General features: G+C 57.8%; 6 protein-coding genes across 6 annotated transcripts; 5 read left to right on the forward strand and 1 right to left on the reverse strand.

The window, feature by feature from the left end:
• Nucleotides 1-398: 398 nt before the first annotated feature.
• On the forward strand, nucleotides 399-2,441 carry KEX1 (Cell death protease; the record flags this gene model as incomplete). Its single annotated transcript, XM_066773949.1, has 3 exons — nucleotides 399-592; nucleotides 655-1,015; nucleotides 1,068-2,441. 3 exons carry the CDS (start codon nucleotides 399-401, stop codon nucleotides 2,439-2,441), a joined length of 1,929 nt encoding a protein of 642 aa, XP_066636516.1.
• Nucleotides 2,442-2,754: 313 nt separating this feature from the next.
• Nucleotides 2,755-3,927, forward strand: RAD52 (DNA repair protein rad52; the record flags this gene model as incomplete). Its single annotated transcript, XM_066773950.1, has 6 exons — nucleotides 2,755-2,762; nucleotides 2,823-3,081; nucleotides 3,150-3,236; nucleotides 3,290-3,440; nucleotides 3,549-3,710; nucleotides 3,785-3,927. The coding sequence occupies 6 exons, from the start codon at nucleotides 2,755-2,757 to the stop codon at nucleotides 3,925-3,927; spliced, it is 810 nt and encodes a 269-aa protein (XP_066636517.1).
• A 1,891-nt stretch (nucleotides 3,928-5,818) lies between these two features.
• GLE2 (RNA export factor gle2) lies at nucleotides 5,819-7,131 on the forward strand (the record flags this gene model as incomplete). Its single annotated transcript, XM_066773951.1, has 3 exons — nucleotides 5,819-6,076; nucleotides 6,151-6,611; nucleotides 6,768-7,131. 3 exons carry the CDS (start codon nucleotides 5,819-5,821, stop codon nucleotides 7,129-7,131), a joined length of 1,083 nt encoding a protein of 360 aa, XP_066636518.1.
• Nucleotides 7,132-8,015: 884 nt separating this feature from the next.
• GUK1 (guanylate kinase) lies at nucleotides 8,016-8,750 on the forward strand (the record flags this gene model as incomplete). The annotated part of the gene is made up of 2 exons (XM_066773952.1): nucleotides 8,016-8,148; nucleotides 8,266-8,750. 2 exons carry the CDS (start codon nucleotides 8,016-8,018, stop codon nucleotides 8,748-8,750), a joined length of 618 nt encoding a protein of 205 aa, XP_066636519.1.
• Nucleotides 8,751-9,288: 538 nt separating this feature from the next.
• On the reverse strand, nucleotides 9,289-10,484 carry CDC10 (cell division control protein; the record flags this gene model as incomplete). The annotated part of the gene is made up of 4 exons (XM_066773953.1): nucleotides 9,289-9,527; nucleotides 9,582-9,678; nucleotides 9,730-10,292; nucleotides 10,352-10,484. The coding sequence occupies 4 exons, from the start codon at nucleotides 10,482-10,484 to the stop codon at nucleotides 9,289-9,291; spliced, it is 1,032 nt and encodes a 343-aa protein (XP_066636520.1).
• Nucleotides 10,485-11,657: 1,173 nt separating this feature from the next.
• Nucleotides 11,658-12,913, forward strand: rec14 (Ski complex subunit Rec14; the record flags this gene model as incomplete). The annotated part of the gene is made up of 7 exons (XM_066773954.1): nucleotides 11,658-11,660; nucleotides 11,715-11,751; nucleotides 11,803-11,928; nucleotides 12,122-12,285; nucleotides 12,342-12,435; nucleotides 12,490-12,676; nucleotides 12,730-12,913. The coding sequence occupies 7 exons, from the start codon at nucleotides 11,658-11,660 to the stop codon at nucleotides 12,911-12,913; spliced, it is 795 nt and encodes a 264-aa protein (XP_066636521.1).
• Nucleotides 12,914-16,023: the final 3,110 nt, after the last annotated feature.

Raw genomic sequence — 16,023 nt, forward strand, 5'->3', positions numbered from 1 at the left:
GCCCGGCAGCGAGCGGGACTTCTTGGGGCGCCCCCGTGAATCGCAGCCGCACGGGGATCCCAGCAGCCTCGCGGCATTCCGCAGGACCCTTGGCCGGCGATCCCCTTGTCATCGCCGCCCGCAGGCCACGAGTCCTCTCAAAGAGAAAGCCGCCCCGGAACAGCGTCTCAATAGCCAGCACCGCCCACAACTCCCGGACCTGCGCCTGGCGTGCAGCTCTGTTCCGCGCTGCTTCTGGACCTTGACTGGCTGCCTTTGAAGCATTGGTTACCCGTTCGCGCCGCCTCCCTCCGCCGCCCTGGCCCGGTCCGACACAGACGTGAAATAGCACGCGCGGCCTGCCCGCTCCAACTCGCGACACCTGTCTCCCCTCTCGCACCCGTCCCGCCGTCTCCCACATGCTCAATCCGCTGAGTTTGCTTTCGGGGTCGCGCGCTGGTGCCCCCATGCGCGCGCTCGCCTATGGCCTCCTGGCCTCGGCCGCCTGGCTGCCTGGCGCCTGGGCTGCCGACCAGGAGAAAACGGCCGCCGATTATTTCGTGCATTCGCTTCCAGGCGCGCCTCCGGGCCCGCTGCTGAAGATGCATGCAGGGTAACCACAGTCCTCCCTGCCGCGTTCGGCGCGCCCTCCTCGCACGGCTAAAGATGAGACAGACACGTCGAAGTGAACTCCGAGCACCACGGCAACTTGTTCTTTTGGCACTACCAAAACAGACACATTGCGAACAGGCAGCGCACCGTCATTTGGCTGAATGGTGGCCCGGGATGTAGCTCCATGGATGGCGCCATGATGGAGATTGGGCCTTACAGGGTCACGCCGGACCAGAAATTGGTGTACAACAACGGTTCATGGGACGAGTTCGCAAACCTTCTGTTCGTCGATAATCCTGTTGGAACAGGCTTCAGCTACGTGGATACGGATAGCTACCTGTCCGAACTGGATCAAATGGCAGACCAGTTCGTCATCTTTCTGGAGAAATGGTTTGCACTGTTTCCCCAGTTTATGTACGACGATGTATGGATGCCGCCCAAACCTAGACAAGTACACAGGCTGATTTTTCTGGCAGATCTACATAGCTGGAGAGTCGTATGCTGGTCAACACATTCCCTACATCGCCAAAGCCATGATTGAACGCAACAAAGACGCCAAGGAAAAATGGCAGCTCAAGGGCCTTCTCATCGGAAACGGTTGGATTTCCCCTGTGGATCAGTACCTGTCATACCTCCCTTACGCCTACAAGAACAATTTGTTACGATCTGGCTCTGATGCAGCCAAGAAGGTGGAGGCTGCTCAGTCAGTGTGCGTCAAGACTTTGGATGCCGGCGGTGCGGGACACGTGGACGTTGGCGATTGCGAAGAGATACTTTCAACGCTTTTGAGCGTCACCCAGGATCGGAACAACGACAAGGAGCACCAATGCCTTAACATGTACGACATCCGTCTGAGAGACACCAACGAAGCCTGTGGCATGAACTGGCCTCCGGACTTGGTGCAGCTCACCCCCTATCTTCGCCGCGAGGACGTCAAGCAAGCGATCCACATCGATGCTGCCAAGCGCACCGGCTGGCAAGAGTGCTCGGGCTCTGTGTCTCTCAACTTCAAGGCTCGCAACTCCAAGCCTTCGATTGACCTTCTTCCGGACCTGTTGAAGGAAATCCCCATCCTTCTCTTTTCTGGAGACAGGGATCTCATCTGTAACCATTTAGGTACGGAGGACCTTGTCAACAACATGTTCTTCAACGGCGGAAAAGGTTTCGAGATCAGCCCCGGAGAGATTGCCCCACGTCGAGACTGGACGTTCGAGGGTGACGCTGCCGGTGTCTACCAGGAAGCCCGTAACCTCACATATGTGAAGTTCTTCAATAGTAGTCATATGGTGCCTTTTGACTATCCCCGTCGCACCCGCGATATGCTTGACCGGTTTATGAACGTCGATCTCTCCAGCATTGGCGGAAAGCCTGTCGATTCCAAGATTGATGGCGAGAAGGGTCCCCTGACGAGCGTTGGGAGCCACCCCAACTCGACTGCTGCCGAGGAAGAGCAGGAACAGGCTTTGGAGGATGCGACCTGGAAGGCGTACTACAAATCTGGCGAGGTCGCACTCGTCGTTGTCGCCAGCTTAGCATGCGTCGGTGGCTACCTTGTCTGGCGCGACCGTCGGCGCAAGGCTGGATACCAGGGCATTTTCCCTTGGGCAAAGGATAACGGCAGCTCTATCATGAGCAGAGGCATGGGGCTCGAGGGTTTCAGGAGCAGGAGCAACACCGAGCGGGACATGGAGTCAGCGTACGAGGAACATGAGCTCGTTGGCTCCGTCAGCTCGGAGGGAAGCGAGTCGGGCAGAAACAAGCGCGGCCAGAATTCCAGCAACGCTGAGAACGAGGCCTTCGGGCTCATGGACAGCGACGACGAGAGCGATTCGGAAAAGCGACGGAGATGAAGAGGCCGCTTATTTTCACCTGTATCTATAGAGCATGGGCTGGTGTTGACATGGCGTCGAACTTTGAACAATAGATGCTTTTTCTTTTTGGCTTTACGGCACGCGATGCTCGCAGTTGGGTTGGTGGCCTGCCTGGGTAGGTAGGTGGTTGTGCGGAAGGAGTGGGGCACGTGACCGCGCATATTGCGTAGGCGTGTCGCGCCAACGCGTCTGCCGCCTAATCGACACCCGAGCGCGTCAACCTCGCCCACCGATAACATCCGCCACCTCGACACGCCATGACATAGCGGTCATCGCCCGCTCAACGAAGAAAATGCCTCGGTGCGCTTCTACCAGCTTGTCTCGCTCATGTCCACGCTAATACCATGCTGCGACCTCCAGACCAGGCGATCAGCATCGCGGTATCGCGAACCCCTTCGAAGACGAGAAACCGCGCGTTTCGGCATGGACGGCGCAGGAAATCGCAACGCTCCAAAGCCGTCTGGACAAACAGCTCGGGCCCGAATTCATATCCTCGCGTAAGGGGCCCAATGGCCGCACTCTTTACTACCTTCCTGCCGAGAAGGCCATCAACTTGGCCAACGAGGTCTTCGGGTTCAGCGGCTGGAGCAGCTCTATACGAGATACAACAATTGATTTTGTAAGCACAGCCAAAACTCACTCGTGTCCAAGACAAAGATCGTGTACTGACGCGTACCTTTCATGCAGGTCGACCAGAGTCAGAGTACCGGCAAGGTAAGCCTGGGTCTGAGCGTCATCATCCGAGTTACCTTGAAGGATGGCACGTACCATGAGGTTCGTAGCTCCACGAACTTAATAATTTGTCATCCAGTGCTGACTCTACTCAGGATATTGGCTATGGTCACATCGAAAACTGTACAGGTAAAGCGGCCGCCTTCGAAAAAGCAAAGAAAGAAGCCGCAACCGATGCGCTAAAGCGCGCATTGCGGACCTTTGGCAACGTTCTCGGAAACTGTCTTTATGACAAGAATTATGAGAGTAAGATCTCGAAAATGAAGGTGGCCCCGACAAGGTGGAACCCAGACAACCTACACCGTCACGCCGACTTTGCGCCAAGTGCAAAGACAGGAATGGCGCCGCCTGCAGATGTGGACCACCAGCCAGCAGTGGACCAAAATCTGCAAAGGCAGCCCAACATTCAGAAGACCGCGTCGAATGGGACTGAGCTCGAGGACGAGTTCGGCGGTAACTTATTTGAAGGCGTGGACTTTGACCGAGATGACAGTAAAGACGACTCAGCATATGAGAGTATGCTGGTAGACACAGGATCGAAGCCTGATCCGCATGACTCTGCACAGCATCAGCCTGTTTTTCGTACGCAGTCTATGCCATCAGTACGACCCACGAACGGCGTCCCATCTGGGCCACAGCGGGGGCCACCTGCATCGGGGAGAGCCACGAACACAACCAGCACGAGTACGACTTCCCGGACAGAAGGCACGATGCGGCGGATTCAAAACCCTAATCCCGATCTGCCACAACCAGGCAGAACCGATCAGCCAGTGACAGCGCCGTTGCCAGCTCACGCGGCACAGCCAAATCGTAAGGAGGGCCTGACCACCCCTGCCGCTTCTGAAGCGGGACCGGATTCGTCCAACCAAGCCCACCCACAACAACAGCCTGCACATGATACTCCCGTCCGCTTTTTTACCGGTCGTGCTGCCGATCTCCTTTTGAAGGCAGAAGCTGCAAATAGGGCACCGGCTCAGCCGCCGCCAGCTTTCAATCCGCATGCCGAGTCACCATCGCTACGGCGCACAAGCGGAATTGACCACAACACTTCTGCCCCGGTCAAGAGGATGGTCATCGCACAAGCCAACAATCAGAGTGGGACGAACGGAAACACGAGCGGTCCCAGCCGTGGTGGTACTCCTTCTGCGCCAGCAGCAAGGACCAATTTTGTCAATCCCCAAATGGACATGAACAGGCGGGTGGGCATGCCGAACGCTGCTCCCAGTCCCCATGCAAACCGCCAATCATACAAACCTCCGGTCATGAAACGGCCAGCAGAGGTGCAGGGGAGGCCTGCATTAGCAGACATGACAAATGTCCCCGGGGATGGACAGACGGATGAGGCAAACTCTAAGAGAGCCAAGATGAGCGAGGGTTAGAGTGTGGCTGTTCCACATGCAAGCACCTCAATTGACGTGACCGTGGTGATGACGATGCGGCGGCGATTACATGCATATCCGGCGCTTTCTTTGCACGGAGCTTCGCGTACGAAGCCCTCGGGGATTTTCATTTCATGACTTTCCAGGATTGGGACGTGGGTAGCAGAGTTGCTCAGGAGTATTTCATTTTTCGTGGGGTTATGCTATGTAGCAAAAGCGATAGGTTCATCAGATTTCTACAGTGTTCGCATCAGGCGCAACCCGTCACCACGTAGGGTCTGCGGGAGCGCATCAGTGCTTGACTCTATTGTAGGACTCATCATATGAACATGCTTGTGTTGAGTCTGGCTCGTTTGACCGAGCCCAAGCAGGCGTGAGGGCCTGATGCCAGCAATCTGCAGACTCGGAAAAAGGAAGTGAATGTGAACCCCTCGCACCAAGAATAAGCCCCATCGAGTTACCTCTGGTCCGCAACGAACGTGAAGGCAATCGCATAACTATCTTCTCGACGAACGAACCTCGACGCCGCTGCTGGTAAGCCAGCGGCCACAGATGCCTGCACGGTCTCCCAGCACCTCCCCAGCTTCAACCCGATCCGCAACAGCCCGAACCTTGCGCTACTCGGACTCGTATCTTCATCCGTGGTGAGCAGCCTGGGGTCCGAGTGGGACAGAGAGGGAGCAGCCGGGTGCAGACGGGGCAAGGCGTGCAGAGGATCCGGGAACGGCGAAGAGACGGCGCAACTGCTATGGCGGCGCGTTGACGCGGATTCCCCTGGTCGGGGCTGTCCGGGGACTTTCTCCCAAAGCTTTGTGTGGAGCGAGAGCACCCTCAAAGGGCGTCTCCGTGCGTGAGCTTCGACTGCGATTCTTTGGACGAGGGGTTGGAGGAGAAGAAGCTGCAGCGCTGCGGCGCGAATTTTTGGTCGGGCGACGGGCGGAGGAATGATCGGGCCGGCGGGCAACACCTGGATGCGGCAGGCGCGAGGCAGCTCTTGACGCGAAGCTGCCTGCGCCCGCCGGTGCCTTGAACAAAGCTGCCTCTCGCCCGCAAAGAAAAGGGCCGCCTTCGGCCACCGCTCCCTCTCAGCGCAGCCATTGACTCTCTCGCCGCCCGTCCGCTCTGCTCCTCATCGCCGGTCTCACTTGATCCGCCCGGAACGCGCGCCCTACACGTCGCCGTCGCCCTGCAAAAGCTCGACCGCGTCGCGACCATATCCCCGACCATACGTTTCCAACGTTAAACATGGCTGGCCTTTTCGGTGCAGGCTCCACGAGCTCTTCCTCGAACCCCACGCAGGGCGACACGTCCAAGGACCTACCGATCAACCAACCGCCAAGCGATTCGATCAGTGAAATCGCCTTCTCGCCAACCCAGGAGATTCTTGCTGCCTCATCCTGGGACGGATCCGTCTACGTCTGGCAGATTGACGGCAATGGCCAGAGCCAACCCGCACATTCGTTCAAGTTCGACGCGCCTGCGCTGTGCTGCACTTGGGCTACGGTATGCGCACGCTTTCCGAGCTTTTCGGCGCCCGCCGCCACCATATACGGTTTCGCTGACCATGCGCTTTACAGGATGGATCCTCCGTCATTGGTGCTGGCGCTGACAAGACTGCTAAGAGGGTCGATCTCGGCGCGAACCCTACTCCTGTTGTGATCGCGCAGCATGACCAGCCGATTCGCAGCATCAAGGCAACCAACATATCCAACCACAACGTGCTCGTTACTGGCTCGTGGGACAAGTCAGTCAAGTACTGGGATATCCGCGCGAGCAATGTGCAGCCCGTCATCACCGTCAATGCCCAGGAGCGCATCTACACCATGGATACCAAGGACAAGCTTCTGGTTGTCGGCACTGCCGATCGATACATTGACATCATCAACATCGAGAACCCCGGCACTTTCTACAAGACCATGCAAAGCCCACTCAAGTGGCAGACGAGGGTCGTTAGCTGCTTTAGCGATGCGACCGGCTTTGCCGTGGGCAGTATCGAGGGCAGGTGTGCCATCCAATACGTCGAGGAGAAGGATGCGTCGTAAGTACAAGTACCTTTCACGTCCTTCCACCTTCCGCTGGGAGAACACATATAATTGTAGAGAACTAGGCTCTCTTCAAACTCTCAGCATCAGGACATTGGCAAAAGCCTTGCGTTATCACGATGGAGCAAGAAGTCTTCTGACACCACACACAGCTCCAATTTCTCGTTCAAGTGTCACCGCGTAACCGATGATACATCACGCGACATTGCCAAGGTCTTCTCGGTCAATGCCATCTCCTTCCACCCGCAGCACGGAACCTTCAGCACAGCCGGTAGTGACGGCACCTTCCACTTCTGGGATAAGGATGCCAAACACCGTCTCAAGGGCTACCCGGGCGTCGGTGGCCCCATTACCTCGACTGCTTTCAACGCGAGCGGAAGCGTCTTCGCCTATGCCGTTTCGTACGACTGGAGCAAGGGCTACGCGCACAACAGTCAGAACATCCCGACCAAGATCATGCTGCACCCCGTCCAGTCTGAAGAGTGCAAGCCGCGCCCCGGTAGCAAGAAGCGGTAAATGAATGGAGGCGCTGCGGGTATCACGACGCAGTGCATGTTAGCCTCCCGAGCGACAGCCATGAAGGGAATTGCCGGTCTGCCAAGCGAGCGCCGCACGCAGACAGGATGTATTTGTGCTTCTTTTTTCTTTCTAAAAGGCGATGGGCCATATGAAGAGGCGAGCCAGCTTCTTATTCAGAGCATGCTCATTGCACGGTGTTTGAGGAGTTTCGTGCTTCATTCAAACGAGGGAAAGGGCAAGGAAAGAAGGAATCCATGACGGCAGCATGCAGCGAGGTCAGAGGTAGTCTGAAGCGAAGCGCAGCCGACCACAGTTGAATAGGCAAGGCGTGCGGTCTTCTTTGGTGTAGCCAGTGCAAGGTTAAATCATGAGAGATAGACACAATTGCAGATGACAAGACAATATCTAGGCGCGATGGAGCGTCTGATACGCATGTTCAAGCTCGTTTCTCAATGATCTCCCCCGCCTTGTAGAGCTTGTTGTTCTGACGTCTGTAGTGTTCTGTTTGCTTTCCACTTTTTTATTATTTCTTTGGGCCCGGGGAAACCCCACATCCAGGCTCCAGCGTCCTGTGGCTCAGGGACATCTCGCTCACCGCCTGCACGCGCCGTCGCACACCCCACTAGCGCCTCCCTCCTTCTCGCCCTCTCCCCCTCTCTCGACGCCCCTTCAACGGTGTTATGCGCTGCCTTGCCACCTTGCTCGCCCCAATTCGTGTCCGCGAAACCTTCATTGCCTCGTTGGTGCTCTCGAGCCGACCGACCGCCGTTCTCCTTGGTCAACAGCAGTCATCAGTACTTCAGCACGATTCTACGCAGCAGCGCCAATCCTTCGCGACGACGCCGATCCCGTGCTCCTCACTCGCACGCTCCTCCCACAAGATGTCCCAACAGGCCAAGCCAGCGTTCGACACGCGTCCCGTCATCATCTCCGGCCCCAGCGGCGCGGGCAAGAGCACCATCCTCAAGCGCCTCTTCGCCGAGTTTCCCGGCCGCTTCGGGTTTTCCGTGTCACGTATGTCCGCCCGCGCGCCTCACCACCACCACCACGTCCTCCTCCCTCGAGAGGGCGCGATGTGAAGAGGGACCGCCGCCGCTTCTAACACGCTCGGTTTTTCGAACCCTTTTGCAGACACCACCCGCGCCCCGCGTCCGGGCGAGCAGGACGGCCGCGAGTACCACTTCACGACGCGCGAGGCCTTCGAGTCCATGATCGCCGAGAACAAGTTCGTCGAGAACGCCGTCTTCGGCGGCAACCGCTACGGCACCTCGTTCGCCGCCGTTGCCGACCTTGCCAACGAGGGCCGCGTGTGCATCCTCGACATCGAGCTCGAGGGCGTGAAGCAGGTGGATCGCCTTTCAAAGGAGGACAAGCTGCCGTTCGCGCGGCCAAAGTTTCTGTTCCTGGCGCCACCTAGCGTCGAGGTGTTGGAGCAGCGACTGAGGGGGCGGGGCACCGATACCGAGGACGCGATCCAGAAGAGGTTGGACCAGGCGAGGGTCGAGATGGAGTTTGCGCAGACGGGCGCGATTCACGAAAAGGTGGTCGTGAACGACGAATTGGACAAGGCATACAAGGAGGTGAGGGACTTCGTTGTCGGGCCGGACCAGTCGTAAGAATGGCCCAGGCCATACGTGTAGACGTGCGATTTGATATCCACGAGGGCGTGGGATCTCCGAACTCGGGGCCGTCACACAGGGAAGACTGGCGTGCAACAAACATGCTCTTTAGCGACGAAAGACGATTATTACATACCCGCAGCTGGGAAAGGAAACGCTTAGCTGCTTTTGACTACAAGAAAATTTCGACCCTGAAATAGGGTTGCTACTAAAAAGCTAGGAGGGGCAAAATAAGGCATGCAGAGGTAGAAAAATTTGAAGAGAAGGTCAAGACACATGGGTGTCTTACTGTGGAAGAAGGCCTGAGAGCTAGCAGACCGCTGCTCCCATCCACCAACTCCAATGTGAAAATGAGAACAGTGTCAAAGGAAGCGGCCCCGCTGGCACGCGTTGGTATCAATCATGCTCGTCTAAGCCCCCTTTATCGCCTCCAAAGAGTCGACTTGCTCTTTCCCAGGACTCCTAGGCTCATGCACAGGCCGGGTAAACCCCTCTCCCGGACCTCGCCGAAGCGCACAACTCATGGTAAATCCGCTTAGTAGCCGTTCATGGTCATCCTCTGCGAATTCCTGCTGAGCTCCCTGTCGGCAGCGGGAGAGATGGGCCTCGAGCCACCGCCGTGGCCAACAGCGCTAGACTCCTTGAGCGCAAGCAGCTGCTTCGCACGGAAAGACTCGTAGTGGATCTGGGACGTTGTCTCAATCAGGTCCTGCAGGTGGGTGCGGGTGAGGAAATCGCGCAGGGCGACAAATTCGCAGTGGGTCTCGTCCTCAACTGTTGCCGCTGGTTAGCACGGGATTCGTTTCGGCATCAATTGCTGCCACCCACCGTTGATAACGCCCCAGCGGTTCTGGCGGCCGCGAACCTGTTGGCCGCCAACAACGATGGTCTTCTCAGAACCAACAACGGCGAAGGGGATTTGTTCCTGCATGGCAGATCAGCTACCGCGACTCCAATCGAGCATTCTTCTGCTAACCTTGATGGTGTCCTTCAGGGCAACTTCCTCCGTGTCATCCTCCTCGTTGTCGTAGGGGTACATCTTAAGGTTGTGGAAGGCGAACTCTTCCTTGATCCTGGCCTTGAACTCTGCGCGCTCCTCGAGGGTGAGGGAGTCGCTCTTGGCGATGACGGGGACGACATTCACGAATTCGCTCAGCTTCTTGAGCACGACAATGTCAATGGGCTTGAGGGCGTGGCCAGAGGGCTGGATGAAAAACAAGCAGCAGTGGATGCGCGTGTCCTGAAGGTAGCGCTCGCGCTGCGCGGTCAACTCCTTGCGGAGGTAGGCCGAGTGCTGGTCTTTGATGTACTTGACAATGGGGTCCCAGCAGCGGTCGTTGTTGATCAGATCACCATAGCCGGGGGTGTCGACGATGTTCAGGCGCAGGCGCACACCGTTTTCCTCGATGACGTGGGAAGCAGCCTGGATCTCGGTGGTGCTGCGGACGGGCTCTTCGGGAGCCAGGCGACCCTTGCTGTCGATAAGGTGCGAGGCGAAGATGGTGTTGATCAGGGTCGATTTGCCAAGACCCGTCTGGCCTGCGGAGCAACACAGTCAGCGAAGCGCACACGGGGAGGGCGGGAGCGGCGCGGCGTACCAACGCAGATGACGTTGAACTGGAAGCCACGCTTCAACAGCTTCTTCTCGATCTGGTGGGTGATGCTGTCGAAGCCGACATGGCTCTTGGGGAAAATGGAGGGAGCTTGCTGGGTCTGGGGGGAGGCGGCCATTTTTGCGGGGGGCCTCGGCGAGGGCTTGCGGCGGGCTGCGAAGAGCGGGAGAGGGTAACGAACGACTTGGGGGTGGGCGGCGGGTGAGAATTGAAGGCTGAGGGACCGTGGAGTATGGAGACGCCTAAAGGGTCGCTGCGTGGGCAGGCGCGAGAGGGAAAGGGGCAGACGTGTCGGGCGACGGCCGCGCAGGTGGCAGGGATGTCGCGCACGGGCCCGTCCAATCGCTGGCCATGGCCGCCTGCGCCGCCAAAAGTTCCATCACGCCCAGTCCATCGCCATCTGAGCTGCCCGCAACCCGCCTCGCGCTCTCCACTGTCGCGCGCAGCCATGGCCGCCCTTCGCTCCATCGCCGCCGGCCCGCTGGCCGCCCTCGTCCCCGCCGCCAGCGCCCCGTCCCGCACTCTGCCGCCGCTGCTCCGCCGCCTGCAGCAGCGCCCGCTCCTGCCGCTCTCGCTGCGTCTACCTGCCCCCGCCGTCGCTGCCATTGCTGGCGTCTCGGGGCTCCTGTCCGGCATCTGGGAGTCGATACTGCGCGCCGTGCCCAAGAAGAAGACATCGCACATGAAGAAGCGGCACAGGCAAATGGCCGGCAAGGCATTGAAGGACGTCACCGAAGTTGTCAAGTGCCCTGGCTGCGGCAGGCCCAAGCGCGCCCATATCCTGTGCCCCTACTGTGTGCAGTGTGCGTACCATGCCCCGAGAATGGCGGGGCAGGATGCTGACCATGACTGCAGCAATCCAGCACTGGTTGAAGGGCAACGAGGACCACGTCTCGAAGGAATGAGGCGTTCCATGCCGAATGAGTGTACAGCAGCCTCGAGGAAGTCTGCTGCAAGGGCTGGGATGGCATTAACGGCGCTGACGGCATTGGGTTGGTGTTTGGGATATCCCGCGCGCTTGTGTGTGAAAGAAAATCATGTCTGGCGGGGTTTGCCAGCGCGCGCCGAGATTTATGTACAGCTATGTGTATTGAGAGTCATCATGAGCAATTGGACCAGTGAAAGCGTCGGCGCGGCGATGCCGGTGCGCGAGACGGCAAGAGTGTCACGTTTCGTGCCCCCCGCTATGACATCGTCAAGCTCAAAACGCGTCTTCCGCCGTACGCGACGCACCCCCGCCCACCACTGCCTACGCTCACTCTGGCAACACGTGCGCACGACTCCCGCAGCCATGGTCTGTCCGCCCTCTCCGCTCCGGAGCCATGCGAGCTGACTTGCTCGCCTGCAGTCGAAACAATACCTCACCCTCCACACCGTTGACAACGGTACTGTCTTCCTTGCCCGACCTGGCACGCCCCAGCGCTGACCCCTCGCAGCCCACCCTACGGATATATTCGCGATTGCTCCCACCAAAACTGGCCTGCTGTCCGCCTCCGGCTCTTCGAGCATCCGCGTCTATTCTACCACCGAGCCCGAATTCCCGCTCACTCAGACCATACAAGGTGCGCATAAACTCGGCTGCCACCACATAGCAACCTCTGCAAATGGCCAAAAGGCTGCAAGCGCTGGGTTCGGGGGCGAGGTGAAGCTCTGGGCCTTGGCTGAAGATGGCAGCTGGAAGGCCGAGGGCTCTATTGTGGGTTTGTGCTCTCCTTCAACTCCTCTCATGCATGCGCTGACAAGGCTTGGGCCCAGAGGGAAGCAAGGCCGGCGAGGCCTGGGCCGTTTCGCTAAGCGAAGACGGCAGGTATCTTGCAAGTACAACACATGACGGACGCATCAATGTGTGGGAGACGCCCGCAAAAGAAAAGATCAGGGAATTCGAGACGAAGGGTAGCTTCGGCATGTGCATTCACCTCGTACGTCTTGCGTTGCCCGTATGCCGTTCCTTTATGTGCTGACTGGATACCGGTAGAGCATTGATGGTCGCTTTACTGCATCCGGCCACGAGAACGGAAGCATATACGTCTTCAACAACGAGACCGGTCGCCTGCTGCATTCGCTGCCGGGTATGCTGATTATTGTGTGCGAATTCCAAGGGCACTTTGCTGACTGCGTAACAGGTCTGATCAAGCCAATTAGGGCCCTGGCCTTCTCCCCAGGGTGCAAGCTGTTGGCTGCTGCTGGTGATGCTCGAACAATTGCCTTGTACGACGTCACTTCTGGAGAGCAGGTGGCAAACCTCTCGGGCCATGCTGCCTGGATCATGAGCCTTGACTGGAATGACACGGGCGAGTACCTACTCACTGGGTGAGATTCCCTCCTGCTTTGTGTGTCCCACATGAACTCACGACTCTGTACAGGTCTTTCGATGGTAAGGCCAAGATCTGGTCGATCGAGACCAAGACGTGCGTGGCTACCCATTCCGAGTCGGACAAGACTTTGTGGTCGGTCAAGTGGCTACCCAAGACTCACCGTGCTGAAATGTTTGCTGTTGCTGGCGCCGGCAAGAGCATTTCCTTCTACAGAGAGGCCAGCGGCAGTTGAGCATCCTTTGCTGCCGGAAGTATGCAGGCACGACAAGAGCATCACCCGTGTGGTACCTCAAAGGCGTAAGGCAATGGATTCAAACGCAAAAGACATGTTTACATAGTCGTTCTCGGCTGAGCGAGACATAGATAGCGCTGGCAATCGAGGCGTTGGCTGAATGGAGATTCTTCGCTTCTTCTGAATCTTTTCCTGTTGAGGTTTCGTCACTAGTAGACACAAGGGTATAGACATCCTTGATGCATGGATCTTTGGAAAGGTGGCGCGGAAGTTCATTGCAATGCCAATGCTCAATGGCACTTCAGTTCGCACTGTCCAATGTGTCGTTCTCTCGGATGGTGGAAGAATTCCTGGAAACAGTCAGTGAACCCTTGACCGGGCACAGCGAGGGTCATTGACGCCAAAACAGTATCATCTCTTGGCCGTCAACGGATTTCGCGGCGCCAGCCACGAGGAATGGGAACGAATTTTTGGCATAACGTCCAGAGGATGAACGACTGCATCTGGTGGCCAGAAAGAAGCGACAGAGGCTCCTATGGAGCATAAAAAAGAAAAATAGGGATGTCGTCCCTTGATCAACGCTTCCGGTGGAGATCCGAAACCGACGTCGCCTCCATTACGGACCCACAGTTGTGACGGAACGGAGAGTCGGAGCAGCGCCTGGCGACGACTTTTTCGCGGGCTCGCATTCGTTCGCTCTGAGCTAGGGTGGTCCCGGTTGGTCTTATCAAAAGGCCGGCAGTATTGTATGTACGTCACTACTGCTATTGCCGATAAAGCGGTTCCGGTATGGCACAAAATACCGCAGACACTAGACCCCGAGATTGGCGAAGAAATCCTTGGACGTAGATTCCATTCGTCGCTCGAGACTGGGGGTCAGTAGATTACAACTCTCCATAAGTGACCCCGAGACGGCTCGCTTGCAGTTGCAAAAGTGGGGTCAACCAGTCAAACGTTCATAACGACGTAGATATGAATAGTGTGCACGGAAAGAGAGAGGAGCACCCGGCCTCCGAACTGGAATATAGCAGAAGAAGTATAGCTTCGAGTATTCTCGTCTGTTGGATGCCTACTGGCCGTGCGAGATCGTCAAAAGTTTGCCCTTTCAAGATTGCAAGGAAGCATGGCTAATGATCAGTGCAAGATAAGGGGTTTTATTGGGGTTGGGAAGCGCACTTGGCTATCTTTTACAGTATGTTCGCCGCTCTATCGGGAGTACCCGCCTTAGCGTGCCCACCTTTTCCGTCCAGGGTCCAGAGCAGAGCGAGCTTGCAAAGATATGGCATATCAGGGTACGGAGTAAATTATCACGACAAGGGACGTAACGGGCTGCGCCGCCGTGGTGTAGGTCCCGTGCACTAAGAGGGCGTTTTGCTATCGCAGGTGCCTACATGCGCAAACAGCACTGTTGGCTCCAATTACAGGTGGGCTGTTTTGATCTCACTGCTCTTCTGTTCCTGGATCGCTTTCACTGCAGGTAGTATGGAAGATCCTTTTGGGCCCTGCGGGAGCAAGTGCTAGCCTCTATTGTACTATCGCGCGCATCTGAGCACCAGAGTTTGCCGCACGTGGATGTGCGGCTGACTCGTGACAGGCGCGCGTGGCATGCCGGGTCTTCGCGATTGGGCGTCGATGTCGTGGCCGTAGACTCAAAGGGTAGGTTTATTGCTCCACATCTCTCGAAGGCTAGCATCCTTCGTGCGAGTAAATGAGAGATGAGCCAGTAGCAACTCACTTGGACCAAGTCGATCCAGGACTTTCGAGAGAGAGAGGCTGAGATTGCGGTGTGTATGAGAAAGGGACACCACGGTGCGGCGAGGCACGGGTGCGCCATGTCGAGGAACGCTACAGCGCAGGAGCGATCCACCAAGGTACATACATTCGGATGCGCAGACAGGGCTGAACGCAGGGCCATCGAATCCCCCGCAAGATGTCGTGGCCGACGATGGCCCAGACTCGTCGATCGATCTGTCCGACATCGAGTTGGTCGTACACAGACACGGGCCTACAGCATGTGTAGTCGTGCGCCTGTGCTGGTAGCAATTACGTGATGCATGGGCTCTGCGCTTCTGGGAGAGTCTAGCTAGAAAGCACGCGAAGCTCTCACTGACGTGTTTGTGGAGAGATGACGATATTCAAAGGGCGCATGGCGTCGAAAATTCTGGACCAGCGCACAGAGAGGGGCGCCGAGCATTGAGAAAACATAAAAAGATGGAGCAGCGAGAGGGCTAGGCCCAGGCGATGCGGCGTCGCTCGACCAGCTGTGAGCAGAGAGAAGGTACTCCGAGGCAACCCGAGACTTCTGGAAGCGGGATCACCAGCGCTACATCGACAGTGTCCCAGCCGCACGGCCCGGGGAAGGCCCTTCAGATGCCGCATACGCGCGGGTGTGCGAGTAGACTGGTCGGGGAAGAGAGTTGTACGTACAATTTTTTTTTTTTTTTCACGGGTGGCCATGGCGCCCTGACCGGTCACGCCAGCACTGCCTACCTATACGTGTACCCATTGCCTGTGCTCCGGGGAAGCGGGCGGGCGGGCAAGGCAGCGTGTCCCGCGAAAGATGAATCAGGCACCGTGGAGTGAGATTGTGGAGAGAGGGCGCCTTCATCTCAGGGGGATCTCCAAAGGGACCGGTGAAGGCGCAGGCTAGCGATGCCCAAGGGCGCGCGCGAAGGATATGGCTGTGTGCGACTCATCCTGTGGTCTCGTCGGCGCAGAAGAGCATTGTACAGTCGAGGCCGGAATGCTGGGACGAGGCCAGGGGCGGCGGGCGGAGCAGGGCAGACGTCGCGGCTGGTCGCAGGCAGGGTGGCAGCTTCATTGCACGGCGAGGCGAGTGCTGGTCTGGAGCTGCTGTGTTTCTGAGCGGTCCCGGGGCCTTTGGGCGGTGTGTGCCTCGACGCAGAGGCCGAGAGGCAGCACGTCCCGGCGTTGCACAAGGGTTTTGTGAAATGTGCAGTGGTAGCGGTGGGGCGTGTTGGGCGTTTGTTCAGCAAGGACAGCGCGTGCTCCCGTGCTCTAACTTATGTAATCCCCACAGGCCGTGTAGGGCTAATGTCGGGGAAGCGGTGAGGAACGCGGCGGGCGGCAGGCCTGGTTCCAGAACGGCG

The sequence above is a fragment of the Diplodia seriata genome (genome assembly GCF_021436955.1).
Source record: "Diplodia seriata strain FDS-637 chromosome Unknown scaffold_2, whole genome shotgun sequence".
Classification (NCBI taxonomy): domain Eukaryota; kingdom Fungi; phylum Ascomycota; class Dothideomycetes; order Botryosphaeriales; family Botryosphaeriaceae; genus Diplodia; species Diplodia seriata.